At 44.1% G+C, this 20574-nt stretch overlaps 1 protein-coding gene across 5 annotated transcripts in view; it reads left to right on the top strand.

The window, feature by feature from the left end:
- Positions 1 to 20574, top strand: part of LOC143015940 (dedicator of cytokinesis protein 9-like) — a 60501-nt gene that overhangs the window by 19052 nt on the left and 20875 nt on the right. For 3 of the 5 annotated variants that reach the window (XM_076170107.1, XM_076170109.1, XM_076170110.1), the window contains exons 2-8: positions 9629 to 9745; positions 12915 to 13004; positions 15037 to 15119; positions 15901 to 15970; positions 17891 to 17986; positions 18113 to 18247; positions 20183 to 20357. In XM_076170107.1, the coding sequence (XP_076026222.1) occupies positions 9629 to 9745; positions 12915 to 13004; positions 15037 to 15119; positions 15901 to 15970; positions 17891 to 17986; positions 18113 to 18247; positions 20183 to 20357 (766 nt within the window). Of the gene's footprint in view, positions 1 to 6657; positions 6941 to 9628; positions 9746 to 12914; positions 13005 to 15036; positions 15120 to 15900; positions 15971 to 17890; positions 17987 to 18112; positions 18248 to 20182; positions 20358 to 20574 lie in introns of those variants that run through there. The other 2 variants (XM_076170108.1, XM_076170111.1) reach the window with 1 other exon arrangement.

Genomic DNA, 20574 nt, shown 5'->3' on the forward strand with positions numbered 1-20574 from the left:
ACAGGCTTTCCTGACTGAATGCCTGTTCTGGACCCGGAGTGATGGGGTGCACCACCAGCACAGTTGTGTTTGAAGGGCTGCGTACTGTCATAGAGAGGAACTGTAGTGGCTCCATCTGTAAAGGGGCGAGGGAGCCCGTGGGGTCGACTGAAGCCGAGCGAGCACTGAGTCGGAGAGAGTCGCGCGTATTGCCGACACCACGGGTGCTTAAGGTGTGTGAGCAAGTGTGCGTTTGTCATCATGATGCTGTATAACACACAGGCAGATACCGCTGTGCATGTTTGCTCTCTATGTGTTCTAACAAAGTCCAAGATTCAATTGAATTTCTCATAAAAGTTTGTTTCTAGATCTGAAATTTCTTTTTAATAAAGCAAAATGCTCCCAGGAAGCTGATTAATGATGAAAACATTTGTAATATTAGAATGTTTTATTACAGTACCCATTAGTTTAGTCACCAAACTATGGTCACAGAGCCTTTAGTTTAATCCTGTAGTATCTCCACAGCGTTCAGTGTGTGTTTGATATGAGCGCTCAGTGTGAAATGTAGGGCAGTAGGAGGGTTTGATCTTACCTCTTGCTAAGCACTGCATGGGTTAAAGCCTCTTTAGGATGGGTTGTGGTTGTGTATGTATGTGTTTGTGTGTGTGTGTGGTTGTGTCTGTGGGGTGTGTACAGTGAGCTCTGTGTCTACTTCAGATCAATCACTGCTCTCTGCATCTGTAACCCAGCGGTCTTGGCAGAGCTTCTGCTGCTCTGTACCAGCTTGCCCTTCTTGTTTGTGTTTACTCACTGCAGTGTGTGTTTGTGTGTGTTGTCTCCTTACCATTGCTGTGTCTTGAAAGTCATCAGGATCACAGCGTAGAGCAGAGTGACGGGGGGTTTTTCGGTTGAGGGCAGTGAATTAATTCTTGGCTAGACTTCCTTATTAGCATCCAAACAGGGTTAATTAAACCTCCGTCAGCATTTAGCTCTTTTGTTAATCAAAGTGACCAGCGGGCACAGTTTGCTTGACAGACATGTGTCACTCTGCATATCGGTCTCTGGAAAGTGTCTGTCTTTGTAAAATGATGTCCACAAGTTACCAGTGGATGAGGTGGTTACAGGCTCAACCTGATGGTGGCGCTGTAATAACCACTGAACTTTTGAACCATGAGTCAGGAAAGCAAACATTTGTGTCTGGATTCATTTTGACCACATTCGTTCATAAATGCCACGCCCATTTGTGCCCAACCAGAACTGTTTTCCTCCTACAGTTTTAACTCAATTATCACACAATTTTACGCATAGACTGCCTGGTCCAAGTCAGATAATAGTTCAATCTTAGTTATTTTCTTGACGTTTTGCCACAACTTGCTGCTAAAGTTGAGCAGGCAATGACACATTCTACCAAAAGTACATGTCTAGTTCTCTATCTGTTATATTTCCCATCATGATTCCTACCTTTTTTTAAATCCTGATTATTTAAAGACAGAAGCCATTATGTTTGCCCTTTTAATTCCTCGTGATTGCAGCAGGTCATTATCTCTGGAAACTCAGTGCAGAGATGATGATGTTAAAGGTCACACGCTCTCACTGGCGCGCACAGTAACCATCAGACGAAGCTGTTTATGGGATTGTCATCTGTAGTCTGCAGGCATGGAGGGAGTAATTAAACGACCTGTTGCGGGAGTTTTACTGTGCTGTTGTTTCACTCGCTGATTACACCCGTACAGCCTTTTCCTTCCTAATGGGTACACGCATCCATCTCATCCTCGGGAGGTGATTTAACCTCCAAAATAAAAGTCTTTGTTTGGAGGTAATACACCAGTTTGTACACAGTTGTAATTCAAAAGTGTCATATTTCAGTCTTCTCCTCTATACAAACTCAAGAAACGCTGATGCGCGTTTCACTGTTAGTGTTTTGCCATTCGTTCCTTTCATTAAAGATCGGCTTCCTTCCTGTATTCCGTGAGACGTTTGAGGCCAACAGCAACACTGTAACTCATCTTATCAATGGAATGTTGTTGCAGGGGGAAGAAAGAAAGAGAAAGCGGTGACGTCATTTTGGGCAGAAGATAAAAGCGCCTTTTATCGGATCATGTTTTGGGAGTAATGCCTCCACTTAGACCTGCCGTGTTTTCTCTTGCAATGAACCGTGCCTAATGAGTTGATTATGCCATGTTTATAAGTTTGGAACTTCAGGAAATAAAATACCTCACCGGCCTGCATGCCATCACCAAAACTCACAATCTAATTCTGTTAAATAGATTAAATTACATGAATAATGCTTTCCTTTCTCCTTGGCGAAGAGATCTCACACATATAATTTACATAAAGTTGATTTAATCTGGTGCTTTTGATACGCCACCTTGTTTCTGCTCTGGGCAACCACAGCAGCAGGAACAGAGCCGAACATTTTACCGGCCTCTACTCTACATTTATTATGGTTTGCTGGAACGTTTCCTGTAAATGAAAAAGGGATATTAGTTTATTTCTGGAAAACATAACAGAACTTATAATTTGTCCAGAGCTGAACGTAGCAATCGCATGTGACCTCTTCGTCTTAACAAAGATTATGTCATGACGTGCTCAATATGAAGGCCGGCGTGTTTTAGCCTAATGGACTTACAGTAAAACAACAACATACCTGGCTCGGCCACTGCATTGTTTCCCCTGGTGATTGTTTCCTACTTTTGAGATGTTTCAGCCCTCCTGAAGTTACTCCTGGGAGGGTTCCGGACATCACATAACACTGCATGGATCCATTATCTCCAGCACTTAGGCTTGTGTACTTGAAGACATTGTGGCAACAGCCGCAAGATTTTCCCACAGACTGCAGGGTAGCATTCATATTCAACACTTCGACTCACGTACCTGAGTATAACATTTGAGCCTTGCGTTGATCAATAAAGCGGTTTTGTAGCGTTCCTTTTCCAATTTGTCTCAGACTTGAATATTGGAAGAATGATGTAACATTCAACAGTATAGTAACTACAAAGACTGTTGCCCATTTTCATTCTCTACTCCCGCAGTCATGTTAACAGAGAGAGCAGACCTGATGTTGTCTTACCTAAATGCTGAAATCTCATTTGATCATGGTGCGTCAGGCGGAGTGAAAACAAGCTGCTGGGTCTTGGGTCCTGCTGCAGTAGAGGGGAGCTGCAGGGTGGGCTGTGTTTTTGTTATTTTGCAGGTTACACCCTGTTTTTGCTGTGGATCCTTCACAGGGAAGGCTGGGTGATTGCATCAAGCCCTCATTATGTAACTGTACAGCTCAGTTCTGTCCAGGCTTAGAATCCAAACTTGATGGATGCTAACCTGGACCGGTTTAGACAATTGCCACCCTGTATGAGCCTGGTTGTCACTGCGTCTGTGCTCATATCATCTAACGGGACTTTATCTGCTCTATACTATGCTAATTGAACCTGGCAGCAGGACACATAATTCAATAATAAAGATGTAAGTGTAATCATATGTTCTGTTGACTTATTACATAAGAAGATGCAGCATAAAGATTTGGATGGGTTCATATATTTTACAAATAGGTGTTGACACTGCATTCGTGTGCATGTGTTCAGTAATTCCATTAAATGTCTGCACTGCAATTAAGGCCAAAATGTGAGTAATGCATTTTCCAATATACATGACAAGTTGCGTAATCAAAGTATGAGGAGAGTCGAGCCCTTGAGCTGGTGACGAGATGGCTTACTGCGATTATAAAGTTTACATGCCTGAATAAATTGATTCTAACTGTATAATCTGTAACCCGGAGCAAGTACACTTAGATTCATGATGATTTCAGTTGCATTATGTTTACATAATTTATTGCCTTAATTTGAGTTTAATCAAAGTTTTAAGGTACATGTTAACATAGTGAGTGTTGACACAAAATCATAAGCCAAAGAAATCTTGAATTGCTCCAGATGACAGGACTAGACGCTTTTAATGAATGTCTCAAAATCGCCCCAAAAAAGTAAGTTCCTCTTGGTTGAGAGGGCACAGAGTCCATTTTTGCAAAATAACATTATACAGTCTGCTGGAACACTTTTTGTGAACACCAGAAAAAAAGCTCAGTGGGGATTGTTGCATGGGCCAAATGCCAGTGTGCCCCAAAGAAATTCATTTATATTGGTTTCAGTGAAATGATTGAGGAGAGACAGTTTTCCGCACCAAATTTCACTACATACCAAACTATTTGTCAGTCATCTGGGAATACAGCAGTGGGTCTGCAGTGCGGAGAGGAAGTTGCTTTGAAGTTATCTCTTATTGCTAGAGATAGACTCTGCCCAGGAGAGGAAGCCTATCTTTGTACAAACACATTAGGCCTGAGCAATCACCGTGTAGCATTGTTCTCCATGTGCAATTCAACCCACACCTAAACATAAAGGAAACATGCTAAAGCTTCATCGGTCCAGCCAGCACGCTTTGGTGCAGCTGAACGTAAAGAGCTGTTCCTCAAAATTCCATTCTCATTTGCTGTTTCTATTGTTTTATCGGAAGGGTTAGGTTAGTCGGAATGTCAGAACTTTCAGTGAAGCAATTGCAATTAAATATGTCATAAATCAGAGTGTGTAGTGTTGTAAACAATGCAGTGTTTTAATGAAAATGTCTGATCATGTTGGTCCATGGATTGTGGTCAAGTAGGAGGAAGAGTAACACAGAAATTAGCTCGACTATCTACAGAGAACATTTCAGCAGCAATCACTGCTGTTATGATAAACATCCAGTGACATATGTGGAAAACCTGCTAATACGTGAATCTTGTCAAGCTCCGAAAACCCCGACTGCTATTCCCAAAGATAATATTCTCTCTTTAAACAATTCAATGCTTGTTATTCGTCAGCGTGTGTGGAAGCAAAGTGACAGGGAAGACGGCACTTATCTGAGACAGGAAGAGTGTGTGACAGCTGTGTGTGCGTGCGCGTGTGTGTGTGAGCCTATAACCCACAGAGGACAGACGTGTGTGCCTCCAGTAACACAAAGATGTGTAATTCACTCCATTATGGAACATGTCATGATGTTGGAGATTAGCTAATGCTGCCTTCATGTGCTCCCCCGTAAGCTCCCACTTCTAAAAGGTTTTGAAAATACAATTTGGAGTAAAAGCAAGTTATTTTTGGCAAGCAATTGCTAACAAATGCAAGCAGCATGTATTTGAATATATTCCCCACCAAAACTTAGCACATCATCTATATCTGTGTGTCATTAACTTACATGTGCTCTTCCGATTAACAGGAAACAGGTGTACTTGGTATTTTCATGACACAACCCTAAAACGTCATAACTCAACAACTCGGCTACCATAGAAACATATAATTGTGAATGCCAACAGCAGGAGAATATGCCTTAAAAAACAGACATTTTGTTTCCTTCAGTACAACGATACAACCAGATGTGTTTAGTCTAGCTTAGCTCAAAACTGTGGAAATGATTAGCCTCAATCAAAACTGAGAAACTACACCCAACCACCCAAATATGTTTTCTCATTCTGTCTTGTTAGGTAAGTTATACCTCTAAGGACCATATTTCCCCAATTTTTTGCACGTTGTTTTCAGGCCCAATAATGTACATTTGAATTGCTGCTGCTAACTGTTTTCAACTAGCTTGTTGCTGCTGCTGGGCTTTATTTTTTCCCGCCTGTGGTCCGACATAAGGCGAGCTGTACGTTTCTATGGTAACTGCTATATAGTGGTATGCTATTTACCCTGAAATTACAATTATATGGCCGTATTCGTACAACACCGTAAAAGAAGAGCAACATTTCTGTGTGACTTCATAGCAATTGACCAGATCTGACAGCATTTGTAGCTTGTTAGCAATTTTACTGATTGTGACAGTTCTGCTTTGGCAATTGATTTGTACACAATTAGGGTGACAACCTAAGTGTTCTGTCAATGTTGCTGGGATTCAATGGACACTGTATGTGGGTCCCCAGGGAGCAGGTGACTGTGGGAGGGGGGCAGCTGAAACACTGAGTTTCAGGCGCTAAAAGACAACACCCTCCCCTGCTGTGGGCTACACCAAGGTGGGTCTGCGTCATGTTGGAATGCCCCTTAAGCAGTTGAATCAACGTCGGCGACTGGTGCAAACAGAAGCCGTCTCTAATCTCTCAGTGATTACAAATAGTGTTATCTCAGATTTGACAGTCATACAGCGGAAACAGCGGCGTTGAAAAATGCAGTGACTAAACAGTGAGTGTGTTATTTTGTCTTGCTGTCATAGTGTGGGACCACGTCAACAGTTGCTCATCTAGACCAGATCTAAATCTAAACTATATTGCTGCTTCTGACTGGCCAGTGAATGTGAACATACATTACGTCATCTTTCTTTATTTCATCTTTCTTAGATCTGGCTCCACACGCACGGAATGCAGTTGTCCTATTGTTGTCTCCTCTTGTTGAAACTGAAGCTGTCTCTTGTTTCAGCTGTCCCACAAAAGGCGTGGGCAGTCCCCGCACGGACGGTAATAATTGTGGAATGTGTATCTTTTGTTTGCCTTTTGTCAACCCTGTGTCACCGTGCAGGTGAATGGCTCTGGGTCAGATAGCTTAAGTGTATGTGTGCGTGCGTGCGTGTGTGAGTTGACTGTGTGTGTGTTTTACTCCCCAGGCTGCACAGCTGAGTGTAGGAGGGGCTGTCTCTCCAGCCTGGGTGTGAGTCCTGTGTGCTGGGAGACAGAGCTGTTTGAGGAGGGAGTGTGTGAGTGTGTGTGATTCTGTAAAGAGAAAGGACACACTTCCCTAACTTTTTCCCGCACAAGGACTTTTTCTTTTACCACATTGGATATGCTGGCTGGCCATTTCGCTTTGGGTTCTAACGAGGGGATATCATACTACAGCGACTGACCATGCAGGGAAGGGCTAGTAAAGCTCCAAAGAAGGAGCTGGTCATTGAATCTCCGCAGCAGTACAAAAGCTTGGCTGCAGCTGAGGCGGAGGTAGACTCTGTGCCACAGGTGCTGGTAAGTCAGTCAGGACCGACTATTTATGGTTCATACTAGAATATTCAGTTTGCTTTGTCAACTATTCTCTGATCTACATGTACGTGTGAATAATGTTAAGGTAGTGGTTACTCAAACTCCTAAAGCAGGTGTCATAGGAGCATCTATCCTGACACTTTAAAGCTGTGTCATTATACACCACACAGTTCCAACTCACATTTAAAAAGTGCAATGTCAGCAGCAGTGCCAAGGAACATTGGACCTTTCGTAGTGCTGTATCACCTAGTTCCTTTTGAATCTTTAAACTTTCCTTTCGCTAATAAAATATTTTATTTGGCTCAAAAGTCCACCTTAAATGCAGGGATAAGTCTGTGCAACGTGTCGTTTGCTGTATAGAGCTCTGTGAACAATCAGAAGCAAAGCATTTTAATGTATCCGTCAGTAAAAGCGCTAATCGGCACTGTTCAGTCTGTGAGAGGATGCAGTGATAGAAGGAAGGGAGTCGCAGCAAAACAGATGACATGACATGTTTGTTTTTATTACACTCTTTGATTGTGTTCTGAAGCAATATTAGACAAAAAGCGACCGGGTTACAATGTTTCCATAATGACTCCGGCTGGGAAATTAGTACAAGTTTTCAAAGCAAAGAATTGACAAATGTTTTTAATCTCCGGGAAGCATTTAATGTCGGGCAGCATCACAGAACTTGGTCTTAACTGTGGTCACTCAGCACTGTGGGCAGAGGGAATGACTGGGTTTGTGTTTATGAATGGTCATTTTCTCACCAAGTGCTGAGTGTACTGTGTGGTCGGCCTGCTCTGGCCCCTAACATAAGCATGTAGAGGAGGGCAAGACCGCTGTGGACAGTGGGAGGATGTGGAGTGGGACAATAGAGCAGATTATAGTCGGCGGCGACAGAGTGGGTTTTTTGGAATTTGTCCCAGGACACCTTTGCTCTTAATGAGGTCTGATGTTTTTTAGCGGATAAACATCAGGGTTGGTAAAACCTTTTAATTGCTGTGTTTTTGAGTGCAGCAGCTGAAGGGGAAGCAGAGGGTTTGTTGGTGTTAGCGATGTGGTGGAGTTATAAAAATGCAGGGCTCATCCATTGCTGTGTGGGTGGCTGAGAGGTCAACATTGACTCCCCTCACCTCTGACCTAAACCTTGAGTGTGTGGTAATCCACTGCATTACGTGTCATTTTCAGTAAATTTTTACCGGGCGTTGGTCATAGTTCCAGTACAGTAAGTGTGATCTCGATGCATTACAGGTGTTTTTGTGAGATTGGATAGTGTGTAGAGACGTGGAGCTCATCTGAGTGGGACACGCATACACACAGTTTATCCGAATCTTAAAATCGTCCTCCCTTTCTTATCTGTCCCATCTGCATGCATTAACTCCCCACATTTTTCTCTCTCCCTTTCCCCCCCTTTTCCTCTCCTCCTCCCCATGGCAGACACCTCAGTGTGAGGCCTTTGAAGTGGAACTTGTGTCCAGATAAGTCATTGCTCGCCTTATGAAAGCCCGATAATGCCCCAACCCGCTTTAGCTGGCAGACACGGTGGCACCTTCTCCAGTCTGCTTGCCTCCTCGTCCTTGAAACAGACACAAGGTCTCGGCCCCTCTGTCCACAGCGCGAGGTGCTTTGTTATTAACGAGGTTGCTAGCAACATGTATTTCCAAGCCTCCCCCCTCTGAGATCATACTGGTATTATCAGTCCCAGATGTGGAGGCGCTGTCGCTCAGCCCTCAATTGTGCCGTTGTGTCATCAGTCATTTCGCGCTTATATATCTCCCTCGATTTTAGATTCGCACACACTTGAGCTCGAGATCGCCCCGTCCCATCAGCTTGAAATGTTGAGAGACTGCTCTCCATGAAAGTATCTCATGGTTGCTGCATGTTTGCGGTGTGGAAGCACTCTCAAGCCATGGCAAGTAAAGTTTACTGGGTCAGTGCGCTCAACAACAATATGCAGACAGTGCTTTGATGTACCATGAATCTTTAATCACCATCTCATAGCATAGCCACATCTGTTCATGACAATAAGCTCCTATTCTGGAAGACTCTTCAATCATTCTGCACAACCACATTGTCAATTTCAGGACATAGAGTTTCACAGTATGTACACTTGGAGATGAGGGATGAGTGGTTTATATGTGTAGGAAAACTGTATAGTCCATAGCTGAAGTATAGCATGGTTCCTTGTCCTCATTCACTTGACACGTCATGTGAATTATCTGTCACAGAAGATAACATCATCAAAACCCTCCCAGTGCTAGCAGATGTGTTTCTCTCTGGGCAGTTGCAGACGTCAAAGCCCAACGTTTATCTAACAGGCAGCCTGTGTCCGTGTAGGTGGAGGCGACAGCACAGAGCCTCTGTGTGTGCATCTGGCTCGATACCATCATATGTATGGACTAAAAATATGTATACATGTATGAGGTTTCTAGCCCTTATGTCGGCTCTGACCCTGATCAGTTTTTAGATTTCATCATTTTAGGGATGGTCCAGTTTGTGTCCATTTGCAGAGGTTGATGTGCATCCAAAATATGCTACAGCTTGAAGCCTATTTAAACCCAGTTTCCTCTCCTGCGACATGACTGTGTGTTTTAAATGTCATGCTCTCTACACTCTGTATTGGACTCTAGTGTATGTGTGTGTTCATACCACAGGTGAGCCAGTACTGACGATTTTGTCTCTTCTCTCCAGGTGAAACCCAAGGTGATCGAGCCGCTGGACTATGAAAATGTGCTGGTGCAGAGGAAAACCCAGATCCTCAGCGATGTCCTCAGAGACATGCTACAGTTCCCATTGGAGGACTTTGAGGTGAGTTTCACACACATAACATATTAGTTACACACCACAGGCTTGTTGATTAAAGTTCCACACGTGAAAGCGACGTCTGAAAGGCACCGTATAGACACACACCCTACATACATGGTGAGATCATCTGAGGATTTTTCTGGGGGATCGTTAACTTCCATCTCGTACCTTCCTACCCTGGGATATGAGCTAAAATGCTTCAGGGACTATTATTCCCATACCAAATTTGGTAAAAAGGAAAGTTCCTGAAGAGGCAGTAACATCGGCCCATTTAGTGTTATCTGTCCACCAGCATTAGTTTCCCTCCCACTTGTGTTTTCTTTGTTGTATTTGTTTGTCTTTGCAGTCCTTCCTTTTGGCTCAGGCGTGGTCATCGTTGTTAGCTCTGCATGGGCGGGGTGTTCCTTTTGTTTACGTCCACCTATGCTGTAGCCAGAATCGGGTGAAAGCTCCATGTGTTTTATTGGCTCATTCTGCCTCCTATGTTGTGACAGTAAGGGTTATCTCCTGCCACGCGGTGCAGGACGTTCACTCCCTCATATTTTCCACATTCAGGATGGAAAATCTCCCATGGAAATCTGGCCCTGGGCAGGTGCTTTGGGGGGAAGTGAGACCACATTTGAAAAATGGCCTCACCAAGAGTGGCATGTAGTGTATGTGCTCAAATCTGATCCGGCCTCGCTCTCTCGCAGGCCAGTGGAAACTATATGGAGTCGGAGCTTTTATTGTTATGGCTCCCCTTTCAGCTAAAGCTGTCCTTGTTTCACAAACCATGATGACTTTAACATCTTTCTTCTGGATGCCTATGTTGGATTTATTCAACTCTTAAACTAGTTTTTTGTCACTGTATATATTTATATGTTTCCTCTTCGTCCCCTTTTACTTCCTGAACATCACTGGAAGTCCTCCTTGTCATGTAGGGACATAAATTGGTAGAGACTGACTGGTTTGGCTTGCTCAGATGTGAGTGCTGAGAAGTTTCCACCATGCTTTCATTGGGACAAACGTTCCAATGACATTCTCAGACAGACTACGCAAAAGCTTATGCCATTTCACAAAGAGCAAGCAGGCCAATCACAGTTCCGTATCCTTAAAGAATAGAACAGTAATCACCTCCAAAGCCGGGTATTAAAATCATATTATCATGCAGTTTCAGCGTGATAAACAAAATACGTTCCTAGACTTGTCAGGAGCTTAAGAGTTTACAAAGGCAGAGCAGCTGGGTGCTCAGTGACAGTAGATCTTGACCTTTATGACATGATCTTCCAGTCCTCTACTCTGGCCACAATGTGCCAGCTTTGCACACAAACAGTGCATTGTCAGGAGGCTGACAGGTGATTCTGGCTAAGAAAAAAAGCAAAACGTGCCGTGATTGAACTGAACATCTGTTGGGGCCTCCCAGGCTCTCGTTCAAGGTTTAATCAGCTTCTGTGTCAAGACTTTCCGCACCATTTGCTCTCAGTGAAGGGAGGTAATCTCTGTGTTTATTCATACAAAGACACATATTTGCATGGAGATGCTCAGTATGTTGACATGGAACTTAAAACCTTGATTATACTGCCAAAAAAACTGATTCAGGCGATGGAAATCTGGCCTCACACCTCACATACTTAGAGATGGACTGCGCACAAGACATTTACAAGCCATATTCGCATTTTTGTCTCAATCACGCACTTGGAAACGTCGTCACTGCTGACTGTTGGTGTTAAATCGAGGCCCAAACAAAAAGAAAGGTTTCCTCTCACCACCAAAGTATCTGCCTCACCTACACTCACTGCCAAATCCAGCCATGTGTTGGTATTTTTGAACAAACCTCACCTCAAGGACGGTGATTTAGCTGTTTAGGGATAGAACTAGTGAGGGAATGTTTATATCATCTCCATCTGGTTTTGATCAGGAACCTGTTGGCACCGGGTACTTGTGTGCAGGTCTGCCTGTGCTCTCTCTGCTTGGCTTTGAAGAGAATTTGTCCAGGATTACCGGGAGGGGGCCCTTCCTTCCCCCCATCTCTGCGGTTTGAGGTGTTGTGTAAGGCGGTCACACAAAGCCTACAGATCAGGACGGCGTTCCTTTTCCTTTACTGTACCAATTTCACAGACGCTGCGAGTCTTTAATATTAAATTTGAGACAGGAAATGTGAGAGCAGGGGAGCAGTGCTGTTGTGGTGATGTTGAAGAGGACACGTGGATAATTCAGATCAATTTAGTCAACAAGGATATAAGAACAGGCTGGAGATTGGCAAGTACCTATAAACTTCCAAATTGGAGCCCCGCTGAGTGCTATCCCAGGCGACTTGTAGTTCAATTAAGCCCTTCCTGTTAACCACTTCCTGTCTCCAGCTTACCTCCACGGGTGTTTATTGTCTGCTGCTTCGATTGTTCAGTTTACCGTCTCCTCTGCAGGAAACCTGGCCAGCAGAGAGGAAAGGGAGCCTTCAGTTTTCACAAAGCTCTCCGTAGTGTTTGTCATAGGTGACATGACCTGCACCAAACCCAAGGCCGCTCAGAGGAACAGGGAGGTGAAGACGGTGTCCTCATACAGAAACAGGGCTCGTGACATCCTTTCCCCTGCTGACTGGGAGAAGCCAATTTCTTCAGTTTGTTGCTCTTAAGGGTAAAAGGGTAAAAAAAAGTAGATGTTAAGTGTATAGTGTATAAACTGGACTTAAGTGTGATTGTCCTCTTTTACAATAGTCCTCCAAATCCCTGATGCTTGCCCCCTATGTGCAGCTGCTGTATGGAACCTTTTGGTCATTAGGGAAACTATTTGAGAAAGCATTAGAGGTGCTGAGATCTCGATTCCTTAGAGAGCCTCTGTGCACCGGTGGCAGCGGGCCAGGACCGAGGGTGTGTCTACGAATCCCGGAGCTTAACAGTACAGTATGGACAAGCATCCTCCCGCACATTCTGCCCTTTCGACCCCTCGGAAAGTCATCGTCTCTTTCTCTCGCATGGAATAATATTTAGAAGAACACTCAGTGCAACAATGTCCAGCTGAGACCACATACTGGGAGAATACTGGGAAAAAGGTGTCCGGCGTGAGAGATGTCTTCCATGCTCCTTGTTTCCACTTCACCGCCTATGATTTGCCGTCAGCTGTAATTTCCATTTACGTGCACCTTTGCTTTGCCGTGCCTCATTTTCTGACATAAACTATGACGTTGTTGTTGCAGATTTCAACGTTGAGACGGCAAGGAAGGACTTTGTACCCTACAGTGCCTCAGAACGCCGAGAAGGAGGCCCAGAGTCTGTTTGTGCAAGAGGTAAGACAAATCACAGGGAAATGTGTTTAAAGTGACGCAGGAGACAGTTTAAATTTTCCATTTAATGTTACAGCGGCCTGGATTTATTTCACTTTATATAAATGCAACAGACAGAGGATATGGATGTGTGTGTGTGATGTACTTTAAAGAGCAATAATCTCAGAGGTTTACCACTCACAGCATATGGCCATTCAGTGGTTTATAGACACTCAGCTGAAGTACAGTCAAGGGAATCTTAATGATCTGTATTTAAGGTAAAGTACAAGTGACCCAGTTCTGATGTGGTTTCACTTACATATCAGATATGCTTTAGGAATATGTGTAAGGAATCAGATAGTCTCAGATCTGTTTTGGGTCTTTGATGCCTTAACATATAATTAAGTCACTGTGGACCTTTTAAGATGCTGGAGGGAATAATTATTTGTCTCATTTACATCTACTGCAACATTTCCTCTACCTCCACTGTGTTGTTTTGGTTCTAATGCAATGTAAACACAGGCCGTATCAGATATGAAAAGAGGTTTATAGGCAAAACCTGTAGTGTCAATGTTGGCAGGAAGTGTGGTTTCAGGAAGTATAAGTACCAAATCTCAATCAATATATACAAAAAAAACTCTTAAAATCTCTGTTAAAGTTGATACCTTTTATATAATTCTGAGGAGTGCCCAGAGTGGATGTGGTGTTAAGTGGAACATCAAGTACAAAGGAGTGAAATGATCTGTTGGGGTTGTTGAGAGGTGATAACACCACACACACACATTGCTGCACTGTAGTGTGTGTGGCTGAATGGAGTTTCCATTAAACTCTGTGTCTACTGTATGACAAACCTGGGTTTCACTGTAGATTTACTACCATTGGGGCTCATAATGGACAGAGAACGTGCTGTCTTTTTTTCCTTCAATAATGTACTGTATATCTAAACCAGGGGATTTACACAGCAGAAAGTGCAGTTCATTCCCACAAACCTTTCTCTCAACATGTGTTTATAGTGGTGAATCCTGAGCATGTGCTTCTGCGCCGCAGCCTTTAAATGATTGAGCTCTGGTGTTTACGGTTGTCAGTCGGATCATTTGTCAGGATGAATACAGCATCATCAAATGTCCCAGCCAGTGAATGACTCTGGGTGGATTAAATGATGGATTACGAGTCGAGACGTCTCTCTCTTTCACATCACAGTCGTCTTTTCATCCGGCTGCCTGTTAACGGCTGACCCTACAGGTCAAAGGTCAATGCATAGGGAGCCTCCGTTTGAAGTCCTAAAGATACAATAACTCTTGGTCAAGTGCGGTGTGACATCACAGGGACAGCTGTAGGGATCATCGCAGCGAGAGCTTCTCTGTTTCCTCTGGCCGTCCCGATCGGGTTGCGTTTGGACTCCCGGGCCGGAGGATTTCTTGTAAACGGTGTGCGTTTTTGCAGAAAAGATACCAGTCTGCTGTTCCTATCACTGACTCTTTAACAATGAACAGATGTCTTCTTTCCACCGAGGCAGACACAGATACAGCACACTCCCTTTGTGCTGGTGAATGAAGCTGGACACTCACCACACACTCCACTCTTCCTGTAATCTGTGGGTGTGGAGCATCTGTGTGATGATATTTCACTGTCTCACAGTATAGACAGTATGTTTACATTAAATCTTAAAGATTTGTTCAATTCTTCTTGTGGGTATTTGTCTTTCCACAGCATGTTCACGCTAGATTATTAGACAGTCAGAGTTTAAGGTTGTTCCTGCAGGGGTTAGCACTATTGCCTCACAACAAGAAGGTCCTGGGTTCAAATCCCTGTGCCAGACTTTAGCTTTTCCCTGTGTGGTTCCTCTGGGTGTTCCACTTTCTCCCACCATTGCCTTTGAGCAGCGCACTCAACTGCACACCCCCGTTGGGCCCTGGGTTTGTCAGTTTGTTCAAATATAGAAGAAGTATTTCCCATGGTGATGAATAAAATGTTAAACTTAAAACATATAATATTATAGCTGTACTATATGTAAAGAGTGATTTGTAATACTTTGAATTCCTTTGTGTTTTCTCAGTGCATAAAAACTTACAACTCTGACTGGCACGTCGTCAACTACAAGTATGAGGACTATTCTGGAGACTTCAGACAGCTTCCAATGTAAGTCTGTGGTTAACAACCTCAACGCTGCACTGTGTTCATAATGTACCACACAACATTCTTCTGATGGACATGTAACAACAGCAACTACATGTAATGTATGGATGCCAGAGATTTCACAGTCAAACACCTTTTCATGACCTGCTATTCAAACAATATCAAGACGGGAATTAGAAGGAAACGCAGGACACAAATATTTCTCATTTCCACACAACAGTGCTGTTTCCTTTTTTACTGTGCACTGACTTCAGCCAGTGTGGAAACCACCCTCATTGTCGGGAGATTGAGTCATCAGCTCCAGATACTTCCCCGAAGAATATCGTTTTTTGACAGTTGACCTTGACAGTGACTGTGTTGGAGGAATGTTTTGTCACCTTAATGAATCTGGGGAAGTGAAAACAATGCAGCGTGACGTGGATCACCTGTGACAAACCACGTGGCACCTTTTCCTTTTCCTTTGCCTCGACACATTTCCACCAAGAGAATGCTGGAGTTTTTCCGATAATCCTCTTATTTATTTTTTTATAGTTTTTTATAGTTATTTACCTCAATTACTCAACTTCCATAGATTCCATTTGTTTAGAGTCCTGGTACCCCTGATGGTACGACTGCCACTGATTGAGAACCACTGGTAGATGAAGAAAGTTAAAATTTTGCTTTAAATTACTCTCTTCCATTTATATGTTTACTGTCTAGTCAGTCATACATTCAGTCATAATGTTGTTCACATCTTTTAAATCTATAAATGTCTGTAAATGTAAATGTCATCATATTGTTCCAGTAAAGTGTCCCGCCCTGACAAACTGGCCGTCCACGTGTTTGAGGTGGATGAAGACGTGGACAAAGATGAGGTGAGTTTGCCTGTAGGATATTTTCATGGTTTCATTTAACATAAACTACATTTTCATCAAAACAGTTTTATGAAATATCTGACTTCATAGAATATAGAATCCATACTGCATTCAGCTTACATGTCTTATTCAGGTCCTCAGTTCGGGCTTTTCTGTTCTGCTAACAACCTTAAGGCCGCTTTATGTGTGTAAAGCTGCATTTAATGGAGAATTAAGTGTAATTAAACCTAAAGGCTTTTGCTGGCTCATGGTGTTGTCCGTAGTGCAACATTTGGATCTTTTTTTCCTCTGCTCTGTTCCCGTAATGTTAGGACCTGCTGTGTGTGTGTGTGTGTGTGTGCTTATAGTAAATGAGTGTGCGTGTTGTTTTTGGAATGGTTTGTGGGAGCGCGGACAACAAGGAGGACCATAAGTCACCTGCCAGACACTGCGAGCTGATGGGATGTTTCTCCAGCTGAGAGTCTTCAAAGCAACAAAAGGCGATGCAGAGCCGTGTGTGATACAAATGTGATATAGATGTTGTACGGTGTGTGTGAGGATGAGCCCCTGCCATCTTCACATGCATGTCAAACTGCGCCTCCTATAGGCAGCAAACACATCTTTGAGAGCAGAAGCAAACATCAGAGCCAAATGTTCCCTTTAAACTCTGTGTTGTTTAGTGTAGCTGTGCCAGGTTGTCAGGGGTCAGAGGTCAGGGTTCTTCCTGCTCAGGCTCACAGGCAGCCTTACCTCTGACAGGAGGGGAGGGGGCACAGCTAATGACAAAGCTGACTCCAACTCACCCCTCAGTCAACTCTCATCTCCGCCTCTGGGCTCCAGTTTTTCCTCAACAATCTCAAATTACTTTTTTTTTTTTAAGGGAGTTTGCTCGTGCAGATAGAGGAAAAAATCCCCACAATAAATCATTTAACACAACCCTGGAAATGTGGAAGGATAACAGCACAGCCAGCAGATTGTGTGTTTTGAAGAACATGTTGACATTTGTCGTCCTCCTTTGGTTTTGGCCTGTGTTGATTGGCTGTTTGTGTGTCGAAATTATGAACAGATTTGTAAGAAACGTTGTTGTACGGGATCCAGACACGAACCAAATAGAGCTTGTTGGTGATCCAGATCCAGGTTTTGTTTATAACGATGTGTGATGAGGGTTTCTTTTTGCCTTTTTTGGCAAATTTCTCACAAACCACGGAGATGATCTGGACAGAATAATTGAGACGAATTGAAGATCTGCTGCAGATCCGGATAAGGATGCAGAACTGCAGGTCTTGGCAATAACGTGTTAGATTTGATCGGTGAGAGACAGAGCCATAATTGGAGGACTGTTTGGTTTTGCCTTTTTCTTTTTCTTCTGCACGCTGTTGTTCAGAAGGAATGAGCCCAGTGATTCGTCTGCCTCTGGAGACAGATGAGCGATGTCTAGACAATGATGAGGAGAAACAGCCTCTGAACCTTTCCAGATGCCTTTCAGATCTCTTCCCAAGACGTAAGAAAATACTCCGGACCCTGGCAGTAATTTTCTAAAAAATCCCGTTTGCCGTGTGAGACGAGTAGAAAAGACACGAAGTTGGACGGAGCCTGGCGACATCTTGAAAGGCTGTTTGCTACACTTGTCTGTGTGAAAGCATCTGAGATTGAGTTCTTCCCTGTCGTCTGTCAGCGTTAGCGTAGCGTGACAGCTCGCGATGCGGAGTCTGTGCAGAGCAGGACAGGAGATGGGATGTTTGTGCGTCACTTCCTCTTCACGTCACTGCTCTCCTAAGTGGTTTGCTTTCACAGATCATTACAGCTGGTGGATCACGGTGACTTGCAGGAGGAAGGATTTGTTCTAACGCTACCAGCCCCTTATGTTTGGGATTGTTTGGACCTTCATCACACCGTAAATGTGCTCTACATCGTCTAATCTCGTGTCTTTACCCCACGCAGGACACGGCCTCCTTAGGCTCGCAGAAAGGAGGCATCACCAAACATGGCTGGCTCTATAAAGGCAACATGAACAGTGCCATCAGTGTCACCATGAGGGTGAGATGAACGGCCAAGATCATCACATTTGTTGGACCGCCCGAAGCATGAATGATGAAGTATTTCCCATCAAGTGTACTTATGTAAAAGCTGAAGTGCTAATGTGTTTTCCTTTCACCGTTTCAGTCGTTCAAGCGGAGGTATTTCCACCTGACGCAGCTTGGGGATGGCTCCTACAATTTAAACTTCTACAAGGACGAGAAGATCTCCAAAGAACCCAAAGGAACCATTTTCCTGGACTCCTGTATGGGCGTCATTCAGGTACAGTCTGAAATATTCCGTCGACTTGTTTGGCAGAGTGGCAGCGATTGTTGTACTGCCGTGACCCTGGGTGACCCACGCTGCCCACGCTGCCAAACGGGATATCCCTGCTGGCGTTGTGGCAGCCAACGTGGCTCTACCGCGGAAAAAGCTGCATAAACGCACAAAGCAACTTCCTTCACACATTTACTGTCTCTTAGAATGGATTTTTCCAACACACAGAGTAGTTGTTTGTGATGCGATGAGAGGACGGCGGCTGAAAGGTTTCTGTGTGAGATCTTCTTTAGTCCATTGCCCTGAAACCTGAGACCTTCCCTCAACTGGCAACATTCCCCCCCACCCCCTCCACAAGGTCAGGCGTTCCTGCTGACTCTCTGCCGGTGATGCGAGGTGAATGCTGATGTCACAATCCTGTGCCATTTCCTCCGGCCTCCCGATCGATACCACATGCTTGCATCCCAGACCGGATGATCATTATCGGTCCATCATCTTGAAAGATCACAAATTTGACTGACGAGGCATTCAGCTGGCATTGATTAGATACTCTATATGGAATTTCCCCGCGAGAATGGAGTATTAGAGCAGAATCACACAATGAGGTGGAGTCCTATCTGTCCAATCTGGTGAGGAGGGCTGAACTCCTGAATCTACATATCTGTGTATCAACAGGAACCACGTCATCGCAATCATCTAAACGACTTTAAATGCATCACATAGTTGAATAGGTTCAGTTGAGTTTATTCATAACTTAAATTGAGAACACATCCAGTACACTAGGTGTGGATTTGCAGATGTTAACTCCAGCTGTAATGGCATGGATGACATCATATTTGGCTTCACACCGCTTCTCTCTACGATGCCAACTCTTTCTGAAACATGCAAAAGCATTTAGCACATATTAATTGGGGGGAGCCAACAGTCCTGGTCAGTTAATCAGAAGCAAATGGCCTTCCTCTCTCTCTCACACTCGGTATGTTTACATGCACCGTAAAACTTTGATTATATTCCAATTAAGGCAACAAACTGATTATCTCAACCACCGCATATCACATCACCATCATTTAATTTAGCTTGAACATGAATTGAGTGAATGTGGACTCTGCTCACACTCTTATTATGCAACATGACACGTATATGTGTGTATATGAGCCAAATCCTATTGATTCTGTAGGTAAATGTAGTGACTCTGATACTGTGTGAACGATCAGGTCCAGACACGTCGGCATGGAGCTCTGCAAATGTATTCAGGCACTTAGAACAGGCCTCCCTCTCTGTCACATCATTAAGTCTGTTTATCGCCTCTCTAGTTTTATTTCAGTCCCAAACAGCAATTCTGATGTTGACTCAGCTAGTGGACGGATAATGATTCCACCTCCCTGTCACTCCCCCTCTGCTGTCTACACAGTACAGGCCAGCCACACTGATAACCACAGCATAACAATCTGTGCAATGCTGCCAATAATGACACCATGACTCCCCATCCCTCTTGCGAAATACTGACATTTTATTGACGTCTATAAGCAACAGGCCATAGCATGCCACGGCGGCTGTTGTGTGTCGTGGATAGACTTCGGCTGAATCGGCAGGTTCTGAATAGAGATCCACTTAAGCCCGAATGGGGCTGTGACATCACTTCTCCTGGCTGTTAGGAGGTCACGATCAGGCGGTGCAGATGCCAATACGCTCAGCAGCTGGAGGTGCTGAAGGCTTTGTTGTACAGATGGAAATCATTCACGCCTCAGTAACTCGCTTTCTCCATTTACTTTCTGTGGCAGTAGAATTAAGCCTGGGTTTAGCTGCCCACGCCTTTTTTACTGATCACTGTCGCGAGCTTTGGGACCTTTCTCTACTTTTTCCCTTTTGTTTCTCTAACTATGAACTGTTTTCCCCAAGGCTTATCATGTACCTTTATCTCTTCACATGCTGTTTCTGCAGAACAACAAGGTTCGGAGGTTTGCCTTTGAGCTGAAGATGCAGGATAAGAGCACCTACCTGCTGGCTGCCGACAGCGAAGGAGAGATGGAGGACTGGATCAACACACTCAACAAGATCCTGCACAGTAGTTTTGAGATTGCCATGCAGGAGAAGAGGAACGGAGACAGCCATGATGGTGTGTGTGTGTGTGTGTGTGTGTGTGTGTGTGTGTGTGTGTGTGTGTGTGTGTGTGTGTGTGTGTGTGTGTGTGTGTGTGTGTGTGTGTGTGTGTGTGTGTGTGTGTGTGTGTGTGTGTGTGTGTGTGTGTGTGTGTGTGTGTGTGTGTGTGTGTGTGTTTTCTGTGTTTTCTGTGTTTGTCCTTTCAGTCTAATATGCAGCCTCTAAAAAATACT

This window comes from Genypterus blacodes, unplaced genomic scaffold (genome assembly GCF_046128005.1).
Source record: "Genypterus blacodes isolate CSIRO-AG114 ecotype Tasmania unplaced genomic scaffold, CSIRO-AGI_Gbla_v1 ptg000214l_1, whole genome shotgun sequence".
Lineage (NCBI taxonomy): Eukaryota > Metazoa > Chordata > Actinopteri > Ophidiiformes > Ophidiidae > Genypterus > Genypterus blacodes.